Source organism: Mesoplodon mirus (genome assembly GCF_964341445.2).
Source record: "Mesoplodon mirus genome assembly, chromosome: 12".
Lineage (NCBI taxonomy): Eukaryota > Metazoa > Chordata > Mammalia > Artiodactyla > Ziphiidae > Mesoplodon > Mesoplodon mirus.
In genome coordinates, this window is record NC_138988.1 from 2,638,142 (window position 1) to 2,650,876 (window position 12,735).

General features: G+C 55.5%; 1 protein-coding gene across 3 annotated transcripts in view; it reads right to left on the bottom strand.

Annotated features, from left to right (window-relative positions):
- IQSEC1 (IQ motif and Sec7 domain ArfGEF 1) overlaps nucleotides 1–1,584 on the bottom strand; it is a 67,777-nt gene extending 66,193 nt beyond the window's left edge. For all 3 annotated transcript variants that reach the window (XM_082637371.1, XM_082637370.1, XM_082637372.1), the window contains exon 1: nucleotides 1,290–1,584. In XM_082637371.1, coding sequence (XP_082493497.1) covers nucleotides 1,290–1,354 — 65 coding nt within the window. In that variant the 5' untranslated portion in view covers nucleotides 1,355–1,584. The remainder of the gene's footprint in view (nucleotides 1–1,289) is intronic.
- Nucleotides 1,585–12,735: the final 11,151 nt, after the last annotated feature.

Consider the following 12,735-nt stretch of genomic DNA (forward strand, 5'->3'; position numbering starts at 1 on the left):
GTATACAGCAGGCGCTCACACCACAGAGCCTTGGTGCTGACAACAGAAGGCTCAACCTCAGTTTGCTCCCCTGCAACATGGGTATGCGGTACTTCAAGGACAAGAACGCAAAGGAATACGGGATGGACAGCTGCGCACGGCAGCGGCACCGGCACATGTGGGATGTGAATATCATAACCCCCCCGCCCCACCCCCGCACCATTCTCGGACTAATGCCATTGACTCCAGACAGCTGGTCCTGCAGCTGTAGCCTGCCTGGCCTCCGCCCCAGACGCAAGTAGCCATGGTCCCTGGGAACCACACCCCACAACCCCACGTGGAGCCTCAGTCCCAGGGCCCCGGCCCCTGAGGTGAGGTTGGGGGGCGCGGAGAGGAACATACGTGCGTTCTCAGCGCAGCTGCCAGACACACACTGCAGAATTTCTGAACTCAGAGATCAAACGGCTGAAGGTGGGCTCCCGCCGCAAGGGGCCTGACACAAGCCAAGGCAGTTTGTCAACAAATCCCCTCCGCCCCACAGCCCTGCTCCTCCGGGGGGCCTGCAGACAGCTCAGGGGGCAGCTGTGCTGGCGAGAAGAGCGAGGAAATCGATATTCCCAGCACATACACACTCTCTTACTCTCTCTCCATAAACACAGGCCCTTGGACGCTCAGCCAGCCACCCGCAGGCCCCGAAGAACACGGATGATCTCTGGGGCACACACTCATCCCCGCCAGACTCCATCCCGGGCCACACCAGACACACGTCAACAGACGCCCCCAACCCCACCAGCGGCCCCCTCGCAGCCCCGCTCAGACACAGTAGCAGCCACATAGAACTCGACCTTCCTGCTCCAGGTGCCCCGGTGCCCCCCAGAGCACACCCGGGCACCTGCGCACAGCCCCGCACACTCTCCCCGGGGGCCTCCCTACAGAGCGGACACAGGCCCAGGGTCCAGCATCAACAGGCCTGCCACCTCCGCCGGCCTGCCACCAGACACAGCACAGACGCCCGCTGGCCACTTTCCCTCCCACAAACTGCCGGCCCCCTGCGGGCCGCCTGCGCCGGATACCAACTCCCAGCGGTCTCCCCACGAGACTCGCCCACACGGACTCCCATCCGACAGTCGCTGACGAGCGCGAACGCACACCCTCCCCCGTGTTCGGGCCGCTCCTGGCCCGCACGCACACTAACGGGAGCGCTGCCCCCGGAGCCCCCCAACCCCTCGCTCACACTCACTCGGACCCGCGTCGCACGACCGCACAAGCCCACCCCGCTCAGCCGGGGCGCGCCCCGCCCCGGCCCTTACCCGCTGTCAAGCTCCAGCTCCAGCAGGGACTGCGTCCGCTCCGAGTTGCAGTGCAGGCACCACATGGCGGCCGCGGAGGGAGCTGGCGGGGCCGGGCGCCCGGGACCAAGGCCGGGCCAGCGGCGGCCGGACCCGGGCCGACACCCGACCGCCCGCGCCCTGCCCGCCCGCCACGCGACCACCTCGGGTCGCCCGGCCCAGCGCCCGCAGGTTCCCGCCTCTCCCGACCCCAAGTCCGAGCCCCAGGCCACCCGAGTCCGTCCCGCCGCCGCCGCCCGCCGCCCGCCGCCCGCCGCCCGCCTGGCGCAGCGTAAGGCCAGGCCGGAGGAATGTGGCCCCGGCGGGGGCGGGGCCGGGGCCGTGGCCGTGGGCGCGGGCGCGGGAGGAAGGCGCGAGGGGCGGGGCCGCGGGCGGAGGGGCGAAGGGCGGGGCCGTGCCGCGGGCGGGAGGGAGCGAGGGGCCGGGCCGCGAGCTGGAGCGGGATTCTCCCAAGGCAGCATCATCCCCTGTCCCAGACATGGGCCTTCTCCTGGGAGGCCTGCGCCCTCCCTCCAAGAGAGCCCCCAGTAGCCATATGTCCCTCCCAAGCGTGTTAGCACAACAAATACAAAACCCCAAACCAGCCAACTGCAGCCTACTCTGCCAACGGCGCCAAGCTCTGCCACTCCTGACTTTGGCCTGTTTATAAAACGGTGCTTTTGCTTTCCCAGACATTGCGGGTCTGGGCTCTGACACCCCTGCCCTGGAGATAGGGGAGTGGGTCCCATCCTGAGGCTGGGGATACCCTTTAGGGGACTTTTTGGGGAGGATCTGATGGAAGCAGCTTCTTTCTCCCTAAGCCCACCCAACCCTTTGCCCTCCCCTCACCCAGAGACAATTTCCAGACCCCCACGGCAAGCTTAAAGTAATACTAATTAGCATTTTAGAGCTTTTTACTGACATTTGGTCCTCAAGACAACACTGTGATGCAGGTGGAGTTATTACTGACCCCACTTTCCAGAAGAGGAAACTGAGGCTCAGTTTAGCTGGGTTAATAACTCTGGGAGGCTTTGCCTCACCTTCACAGCTCCCAGGCTGCACAGCTCTCCCTACTAGAAGCAATCATGCCTTGCTGTTCTCAGTTTGCACATTTTTTGTATCGTCTGTCCTCCGGCTCCTTGAAGGCAGGCACAGTGCCCGGCACCCACACTTGTGGAATGCCCAAATGTAGCTGGGAGACCTCAAGCAGAAAGACACGATCAAAACCCCACCTGTCCTGGGCCGCCCCACTGGCAGGTACATCTCCCGGAGGGCCAGGCAGCTGGCAGGTCTGCAGGGGTCAGGAAGTTGTGGGAAGCCACGCATGCAGGGGCATCCGCTTGTGTCCTTCTGACTCTTTCATTTGGAGGGGGTGGTGCGACGGTGATGAGGAGCATTATTCCCAGATGGGGAACTGGGGCGGGTGGAGAACAGTGGAGGAAGAGGGCTGGGCTGGCCCTGCTTACGGCCCGGCCCGGGAAAGGGCAAGCCCTAGAGCCAGTTTAGTGCTCCAGGGTTCCCAGGCGGGAGGCTGAGCAGGAATCCACAGCCCATCTCCACATGCCTCCTCTTCACTTCTGATGTTTTCTTTGCTACATTAGAAACAAATAAAGACCCGCGAAGGAAGTCCCGCGTGCCGCCTGAGCGGGCAGGGGTCCCCAAGTGGGTCTCGGAGACAGCGGAGGCCTTCTGGCGTTGTTTGACCCGGTGACCGCCGGGGCCTCGACCCTCGAGGTTGGAAAAATTACAGGGTGCACAGGCGGCCTCGGCTCTACAAAGAACCAGCTGGGTGTTTAAAGCCCTAAGTAAAGACGGAATCAGACGCGTGGGAGCATTTTTCTTTTAAACAATAAAGGTCATCATTCGGAAAAAAATAAAATAAAAATAAATGACACAGGATGGGAGAAAATATTTTCAAATTATGCATCAAAGAAGGGTCTAGTATCCATACTAGATAAAGGACTCTGACAACTCAGTAATAAAATAGCGAATAACCCAATTAAAAAATGGGCAAAGGATCTGAGCAGACATTTCTCCAGAAAAGATATATGAATGGCCAATAAGCACATGAAAATTTGCTCAACATCACTAGTCATTAGGGAAACACGAATCAAAACCACAGTGAGGTGTCACCTCACAGCTACTAGGATGGCTGGAGTCAAGATGGACAAAAGCCCCTCGACATAGGCTTCTGGAAGAAGACCTTCCCATGCTGCATGCTGGCTGGGGGTGGGGAGATGGGAGGGGATAGAGTTGATAGGGTTGAAACAGTCCAGTTGGGGAGGGGGGTGGAGAAGTCCCAACCTCACTTGAACTGCCCTCTAAAAATAGGCTGTAATAAATGGAGCCAAGAGAGTCGCCCCTCAGCTGCTGGAGCGCTCCAGACACTGGCTCTGACCGCCTCACGACCCGGATTCTCCAAGAATTCCAGGCACTTCTCCAGGCCCAGGGCCTCACCACCCGCCAGGATAGTCTTGGCGACATAGTTCCGGCTGGGATTTAGAAAAAGGGCGTTGAGTCTCCCTGTTAGCATTTGGACCACCAGAGGATGGAGTCCCTGTTAACCAAATGCCTCTTCATGCTCTCCTTTTATCTTCCTGCAGAGTGTGACTTTTGCTTCTGGCTCTCAGCTAATTTCCTCACAGATTAATAATTTAAGGATTCGTGAGGCAAGTGAGAAAGCCAAGCCTGGAGACATAGAGAAAGCCAATTTTTCTGCTGGGCAGAAATGACTAGACTGGGCAGAAGTCTTCCACGTGCCATTTGGGCAAATGGCTTAGGCTTCTGAGCCCCAGTTTCCTCAGCTGTAAAGCGAGGCTCATCAGCCGCCTCTCCGCTGGCTAATCCACCGCGCCCTTTGCTTTAATTTAGCAAACATGCATCAGTGCTTATTCCATGCTGCTGTTCTGGGGCACGGTGGGGAGAACTTGCCGTGACAAGTGTCCCTGGGGATGACGCTGAGATAGTCTGGAGGAAGTCGCCCGTAACTCTGCCCCGCAAGAGGCTCCAAAGATGAAGGGACATTTAGGCTGGGCCTTGAGAGGTGAGTAGGAGCCCACCTACAAGGCTGTAAGATGCAAAAGTGCATGAAAATGTTTAGTTTCACTGTATTGCCCTGGGTGTCAGTCCTAACCTACTTGCCTTGGCCCATTTCACACGCCCCCAACCTGACTTCATCCCCATCTCCTGGGCCTCTGACAGCCTCCCGTCTTCCACTGCCTCCTTGCTCTCCTCTGACCAGACATGTGGCACGCATGCCCCCAAAGGCCAACCTTTGCAGTCCGTCTCCCAGAGGCCTCCTCCTGTGAGGCCTGGTCTGGTTCCTCTTTCCGGCCCTCGCCAAACCTCAAGCGACACTTCCCACTGTGCTGGCTGGTAGCCAGGACTTGGGTTTCAGTTTTCCATGTGACTTTACCCAGAAAGCCACCCTGACTGGCCCCCAGTCCAAGTCAGAAACTCCCTTTACATGCTCCCCGGTTCCTTGCCAGGGGCAGAGGAACTGTGCTGTGCTTTCCAGGCAGAGCTGGCCTGCGTCCTTCTCTGCAGCATCCCCTGTGCCCACTATAGGGCTGGGACACCGAGGTGCTCAGGCAAATCAATCAAATGCAAACTAAGGCCTGGGGGCAAGTCTAGCCCCCTGCATGCTTTTTGTAAATAAAGTTTTATTGGAACAAAGTCACACTCATTCCGTTATGTGTTGTCTATGGATACTTTTGTGCCACAACAAAGTTGAAGAGAGACTATGGCTCGCAAGCCTGAAATATTTCTGTCTTGTTCTCCACAGAAAAGGTTTGTCAGCCTGACATAATGAAGCTCCCCTGAGGGAGTTTTGCATTAGCTCCACGTGAATTCTCTGCCTGTTCAGCCAACCCCCAGTTCCCTGCCTCAGGGCTGTCGATGAGATCTGGGAAAGAGAGTCCACGTGTCATGGGGAAGATGGTGATCAAAATGATAGGGCCAGGCCAGACAACCTTCAGACAGATGGCCACAAGATGGGACCATCCACTGTTCGGAACAGATACTTACAGAGAGAGCTACCTGCCCAGGTGCACAAAGACGCAGGTCCAAGGGTATTAGTTGTTTGTAACAGCAGAACGCGGAGAAGGACACAGGCAACATCTGTCAATTGGTTATGTAAACGGCGGTACAGAGGAGCCCTGCGTTAAAGGAACGGCAGCAGCACCGTACACACTTGCAGCAAAAGGTCGGAGACACAACATCGTGACAAAAAGTCCAGACAAATGTGAAATGTACAGACAATAAAACATACAGAACACTAGTAGGCTTATGTAGCGTAATACGCTCATAGACTGTTTCTTAAAGGAGACCCAAGAAACGGGTACTGGTGCTTGCCTCTGGGAAGGGAAACGGGGGTTCCAGAGATTACCGGGGACACACCTCTGCCCTCTAAGCTTGGGACACAGGGTGGGAAGGAGGAAGGAGCACTTTAGAACTACAGTGTTTGCAAAATTTTAAATCGTTTTTTAAAAAGCCAGGGAAATGAAGAAATCCATAATAGACGTAACAATCCAAGGGACTACAGGTCTTCTAGCATCTTCTAGGAGACTCTGAAGCCCACCAGAGCCAGTCCGCAGAGACCCCAAATGCCAGACTGTACTGAAGCCGCCTCTTGGGCCATGCTGTGAGAGGTTGTGTCCTATGACAGCCATAAAAACAGGTTGTGGTCAAGCCCACCCGAGCTTCCCTCCTAGTGTCTGTGATCACTAGTAAGTTACTCTTCGCATCACTGAAAGGATCCTCCCCATGTCACAGCCACAGCTCTGTGACCCTCCCTCCAGCCCAATCCTTCACTCCACAGACAGGGAAACTGAGGCCCAAGGAGACGAAGGGATGAGCGCAGGCGTGTGGCCAGGTCCTAGAAACAGTGACCCTGACCCAAGCGTCCTACCTCCCAGGCCACAAGCCCCCACTGCTGGGATGGCATGGCAGGGATGGGGACTGTCCAGCATACAGCCTGGGCGTGGGTGAGTTGTGGGTTCCGTATGGAATGGAACTTATTTATCTGAGCATCGGATGCCATGAAAAACCACAGACACTGCACAGAACAGAGAATTCTGTAGCGTGATCTCTCTGGGAGCCCAGTCAGCCGCCCAGAGGAGAAATTTCCCAGGTAAGTAAAGCTGCTCTTATTAAGTGCCAAGTTATTTTTAAAATTTCAACCAGTTTTCATAGAAACCTCTGCAAATCACGGACTTCCCTAATCTTACTAAACAAAGTAAACTAAATGACCCTGGGATAACTTATCTTGGGAGCCTGGGGTCACCCGGAGGTGGTGTAGGGTTGTTAACCGTGAACCAGACTATTTACCTGCTCAGGTACTACCCTGATGACATCTAGCCCCTGACTCTTTCCAGCTTCATTCCCGGCTACCATCCCTCTCATACAGTGACTCCCAGAATGCACCAGGCACTTTCCTGCCCCAGTGCCTTTGCTTATGCTGTTCCCACTTCCTGGGTTGCCCTCTTCATCTGCTTGGCAACCTCCGACTCAACCTTCAAGGCCCAGCCCAAATGTCACCTTCTCTTTGAAGCCTCCTCTAGTGCCCCCGCCCCCCTAGGCTAAGCGAGAACCCCACACCCAGACTGTGGGCACCTTGAGGGCAGGGACAATGGCACTCCATCACTCTCCCAGTGGTGAGGCTCAGGTGCGACTACTGCTTCACATAACTGGCCTGGTTCCAGACACCTGTCCTGGCGCCAGGGGAAATGGGTCCCAACCACAAAAAACTCACTGGTACTTGGGTTGGCCAAGACCTGACCCACGCTGGTGAGATGAAAGCAGCCTTAACGTTAGTGTGCCCTAGAAGTTGAGAGCCAGAAGGAGTCACCCAGTGACTCAGTGCAGCCTGCTCTTATTCAGATGAGGAATCTGAGTCCTACAGTCCCCAAGTCAGTCTGGGGCACAGCCAAGAACAGGGCATCCTTTCCTCAGCTCCTTCCCGCTGCTCTGGCAAAGGAAGCCACAGAGGTAGGGAACCATCGTGGTTGGCGGTGTACAGAGCTCTTTTCTTGTGGTCTTTAAATGAACACTAAAAATTCGATGCAGTTGTTATTAATGCCAACAGTTGACATTAAATGGGTGAACAGTCCTGCGAGGGCCTGGGAAATCTCCTACAGGAGGGTTACAATAATCGAACCACATGGTTGGGACACAGGGTCAGATGCAAGAAGAAAGAAAACCCTGCATGGGATGGGGTGGCTCTGTGGAGCTCTGACAAACCTAGCACGACGATGCCCAGTGACTGACAGAGTCAACAGAACAGCCAAGAATGATCACCTCCTCTAAGAAGACCTCCTAGCCTGGATCCCCAGAGCACTTGTCACTCCTGCTGCACAGCAGATGCTGGTGTGTTATAAAAGTGAAGGAAGACGGGGGTGGCGGCCACAGGTGAGACCATGCTCACCGCAGCCCTCCCCAGTCTGGGCCCTCCTGGGGAACACCCCCTCCGCCCTCGTCCCTCTGCTGGGCCCAGCCAGGTGAGCGGAACTGCTCATCCTGAAGCCCCGGGGAAAGGGCCTGCAGAAAACAGACCTGCGGCTTCTAAGTGCGGCCACTTGAGTTATGAGTCTATTCAAGTGGATGGGAAATGGCCATTGGCTGGATTTCTTGCAGGATTCAAGGGGCCTGACAACATCAGGAAGAAATTCAAGGGCAAAAAGCTGAACTGCTTTCACCAGTGACGGTCTCCTCCCTGAGCCCCCTCAGCCCTGAAATTACCCTGTTCATCACACTCCCTGTCAGGGAGCCCTGCCAGCCCCAGGACACAATCAGAAGTGCCCCTCACACTCAACCATCTTTTCCTGGCTGGTGGCACCAGGAAGCCACCGCCAGATCTCAGGGAGGGAGGGGTATGACCCACGATGCTTATGCCGAGTCCCTCCCTAGGGGACAGCTCCAGGAAATGGGCTCCAGACTGTTCCAGGACTGCCCTGTGTCCACCCTCTGTGCCTGAGAACAGCCTAAGCCACCCCCAGGTAAAGCACACCCCCGTTCCCTCCATCTTGTCTAATTCCCTTTAAAGCCCATCTCACCGCCTGTTTATCCGGCTCAATTACTTTTTCCCTTGTTTACTGTCTATCCTCTACCAGAATGAAGCGTCACCACGGTGTCCCCAGCATCCGGAAGGCGCCGGGTCTACAGCACGTGCTCAGTAAACGATGAACAAACAAATCACGTAGAACCAGGTTCATTCTGCTTCAGGGCCAGCCACGGGGCCAGCCCCCTCCATGCCCCCCACTCACATCTTGGTCCTATTCAGTCTGAGCCAACGCCCCTCTTCACATGAAACTGGTTTTCAAAGACACTGCTTCTCGTAACCAGGGTGCCCAGTACTTAAGGAACCTGTCAGCTAAAGATTCTCTAAAGAGAGGTACCCCTGGGGCAAAGCGAATGACCATTCTTGAGGCATTTGGGTTTCTTTCCCAGGAGTTGCGTTTCACAAGGGCCACCTGCACTAAAAGGGGCAGAGAGGGGGCTGCTAGGCCTTGCCCTGCCATGGACCACCCCGCTGGCGGCACTGATTCTTAACTGTCATGCCCACACCGCTACCAAGGGCCAGCCAAGCCGAGCCTCAGTGGCCCCGTGCTTTAATGAATAGGGCGTTCATTTATAACAAGTGCTTGGGACGCCTGTTTTGCAAACAGATGCCACTAAGTGCTCTGAAAACAACAGCTTCTCTTAAGTGGGTTAAACATTCCCCTCTGCAATCTTATTTATGTTATTGATTTAAACAACCCCTTCTCTGGTCCCGGTGGAAGGAAGACTTCAACCAGCTTGACCCGGCTCCACAGATTTGGAATCAATGGGCGCGGGAGATGTGCAACATCTGATTCACTATTTGAATAAATAGATAACCGGCACATGCGCGTTCCTGAACATGGCCAGCAGCTGCCCCCCAGGCACAGCCTGGGTGTCTCAGAGCATCCGAGACACATCAGATGTGGGCCCTGCCCTCGGGAAGTTCGGTGGGGAGGGGGCGGGAGACAACTCACATCGGTCGGTGCCAGCCCTGCTTCCACACACGTTCACACAATTCTCTACAAGGTGGGGTCACATCTCAGTTTCTCACGGAGGCCCTGAAGCCCAGAGAGGGTAAGTAATTTGTCCAGAGACACACAGCCCATAAATGATGGAGCCGAGAGGAGAACCCAGGAGAACGCTGTGTCCTTGCCCCTCCACCAGCAGTTCTCAGGGTATGGTCCCAGGAACAGCAGCAACCGCAGTCCCAGCTGGGAATTCTGAGAAATGTACATTCTCACCCTCCAGGTGATTCTGACATCTGCAGAAGTTTGAGGATCTCGCACTGCGCCAGGGCACTACAGTGGGAGATCAATGCAACCATGGGATCAACCTGGCACAGAAGCAGGAATGACTGTGAGCTGATGGGGTGGCCATCAGGGAGGGCTTCCTGGAGGAGGTGAAGCCTGTGTTGGGATTTGTGGCATGAATGGGACTTCACTGAAGGGCACCCCACGTACAGGGAACAGCATATATGGGAGCGTGAAGTGTGGGGATGGGTGCGCTGTGAGGAATGAGGCCAGAGGATGGGGCTGGGGTTTCATCCTGTGGGTGTGTGTCGGTGGGGAGGAAGCCGGCAGAACTGGCCTGGGTTTATCCCCAGGTTGGTTTTCCCAACGACCACGTAAGCACCTGTATACCAATTACTTAATACTATTCTTCATATCAGGCACACGTTATATCTGCTCCATCTGTGAAAAGCCAGTCTCGCTGAGCATAAATTGAATTTTCTCATAAAAAGAAATCACCCAAGCCAAAACACTGTTATAAAATCCTGCTCAGATCTTGTTATCAGAAGAAGGCCTATGCTTGAGGCTTGCTCTGTCTTTCTTTAAAACAGAGATTAGCAAGTATAGAGAATCCATGTTACAGAGGGCAGCCATAAAACAGAAGGAGGATGCTCTTCATATTCTGATAGGGAATGAGATACAAGATATATTATCAGTGAAAAGGCTAAACTTAGAATGCTGTATGTGCCTAAAAAAAAGGGAAGAATACACACACACACAAAGTATCTCTGGATGGTGGTTACCTCTGGGGGGCTGGGGCTGGGCGGGGGCTCACTGTTTGTTTTGTAGCCGTTTATATCTTTCACTGTTTAACCATGTGACACACTACTTCCTATAAAATAAGGAAATAGAATTAAGCTTTTTTTGGAGTGATAAAGAGGCATTAAAGAGATATTAGCCCCGACCAACACTCTGTGCTCAGTGTAATCGGAGGGGCTAAAAGAACTCCAGGAGGGGAATAGCTTTCTCCTGGGTCCGTATGAATGGCTCCGTGTCACCCAGTGCAGCATCTACGGCTCACCTGGAATCATTTCACACCCACCTGGGTCTTACACTTCCAGAAACCCAGGAATCTGAGAGTACACTCTCTGCAGCAAGGAATAACACCCTGAAGCACATAAGGAGTTCACAGCAACCTAAGGCTGGGGAGGGCTGCCTGGTGCCAGGAGGACTGAAGGTGGGGTTCCAGGGCCCTGGTCCCCTCCCTCCTCTTGGGAACAAAACCTGGCTGCTGCCCCACTGTGACCTCCTGCATTGTGAGTGAGGAGAAAAGGCCCCCGGGGGCACCTCCTGCACGGACGCGGGTGCCTGCAGCTGGACGGCTGCTACCTCTAGGAATCACTCATCAAGTCCCGTTATTTAGTCCATAAGGAAACTGAGACACAGAGAGGTTAGTGGCTGGAGGCCACTCAGCTGGTCGTGGCAGAGCTGGGATTCCGACCTGGGGGTCCATGTGTGAAAAGTCTAGGGCCGGGGGGCTTCCCTGGTGGCGCAGTGGTTGAGAATCTGCCTGCCAATGCAGGGGATACGGGTTTGAGCCCTGGTCCGAGAAGATCCCACATGCCGCGGAGCAACTAAGCCGGTGAACCACAACTTCTGAACCTGTGCTCTAGAGCCTGCAAGCCACAACTACTGAGACCGTGCGCCACAACTACTGAGCCTGCGTGCCACAACTACTGAAGCCCACATGCCTAGAGCCCATGCTCCACAACAAGAGAAGCCACAACGAGAAGCCTGTGCACTGCAATGAAGAGTAGCCCCAGCTCGCCACAACTAGAGAAAGCCCACGTGCAGCAGCGAAGACCCAACGCAGCCCAAAATAAATAAATTAAATTAATTAATTAAAAAAAAAAGTCTAGAGCTGGGAATAGAATCTGACCCCATGAAACAGGAGTAAAGCTCGAGGCCCACGCTGGGCCCCTCCACGCTCCTGGAGCACATCCGCCGATGAGCATCTCTTACACAACACAATCCACAGACAATTCTGGTCTCTAGTAATTTCCATAAATGACTGTAATTTATGTGTTAATAGCACAGGTATCAAGGTTTGGAACCCCCTGGAGTGTTAGAAACGTAATTTGTAATTACAAGCACACAACAATTTGTTCAGTGTCAGCGATGTGTCCAGTAATTATCACGCTGGTAAAGAGGAACCCATATCGAGTACAGCGGGGTGCATGGGGGCCAGGGACAGAGAGCCAGCGCTGGGGGTGCTGGGCTTGGACCTGGGCCGTTTCCCTCAAGGCCACGTCCTATTCCAGGATCCCTCCTTTCCCTCCCTCAGTGCCCCGTCCTGGGGGCATTTGCACCCGGTGGGCCTCTCACGGGGCTCGGCCCTGCCTGCGGGCACCCAAGCACGGACAAGTACGCACCCCTTCCAGGGGGCATTCCTAGAGGAAACTGCCTCCTGCCCTCAGGAGGGGCCCTGTGTACGGGCCTCTTTCCTGTCCTTCCTGGGCAGTCTGGGGACAACGTTACCTTCCAGTAAATTCCCTCCTGCTTTGGTCAGCTTGCTGTAGGCTGCTTGCAGTCATGGCTCCAGCTTCTGCCCTTGGTCTCCCTTAGTGACCACCCATGGGTCCGAGGCAGGGATGGCTGGTTGCACTCCCAGTGGCAGTGGGTGCCCTTCCCTGAGCACCAGTTCGGTGCTGGGTGCTCCAAGGGACTCCCATCGGGCGAGCAACCCTCCCACCTACAGAGAGGGTACCGTCCACGTCTTACAGAAGGAATAGGACTCAAAAGGACCAAACCACTTGCCCAAGATGCCAGATCACACACCAGCCTCAGGGAGCTGGGACATGATACCAGCAATGGGCCAGGCGTGAGCGTTCCCACTCTGGGGCTCAGCCTCTGGTGGGTAGGGCACGTCTTCACTCAACACAGGTCGGCTCCCTGTGCTTCCAGCCCCCATGCCAGTTGCGGGGGCCCCGGTGGAGCAGGGGAGGCACTGCCAGGCCCTGCAGGCCTCCTGGGTGCCCAGCCCTGGCTGGGCCAACATTCCTTGGGCACTCAGTGTGTGCTGACGCACGCCCACCTCATTATCTGCATTTCTCTGGCTGAGGCTGCAGAGCGGAGATCTGGACCGCAGTATTCCCCTGCAG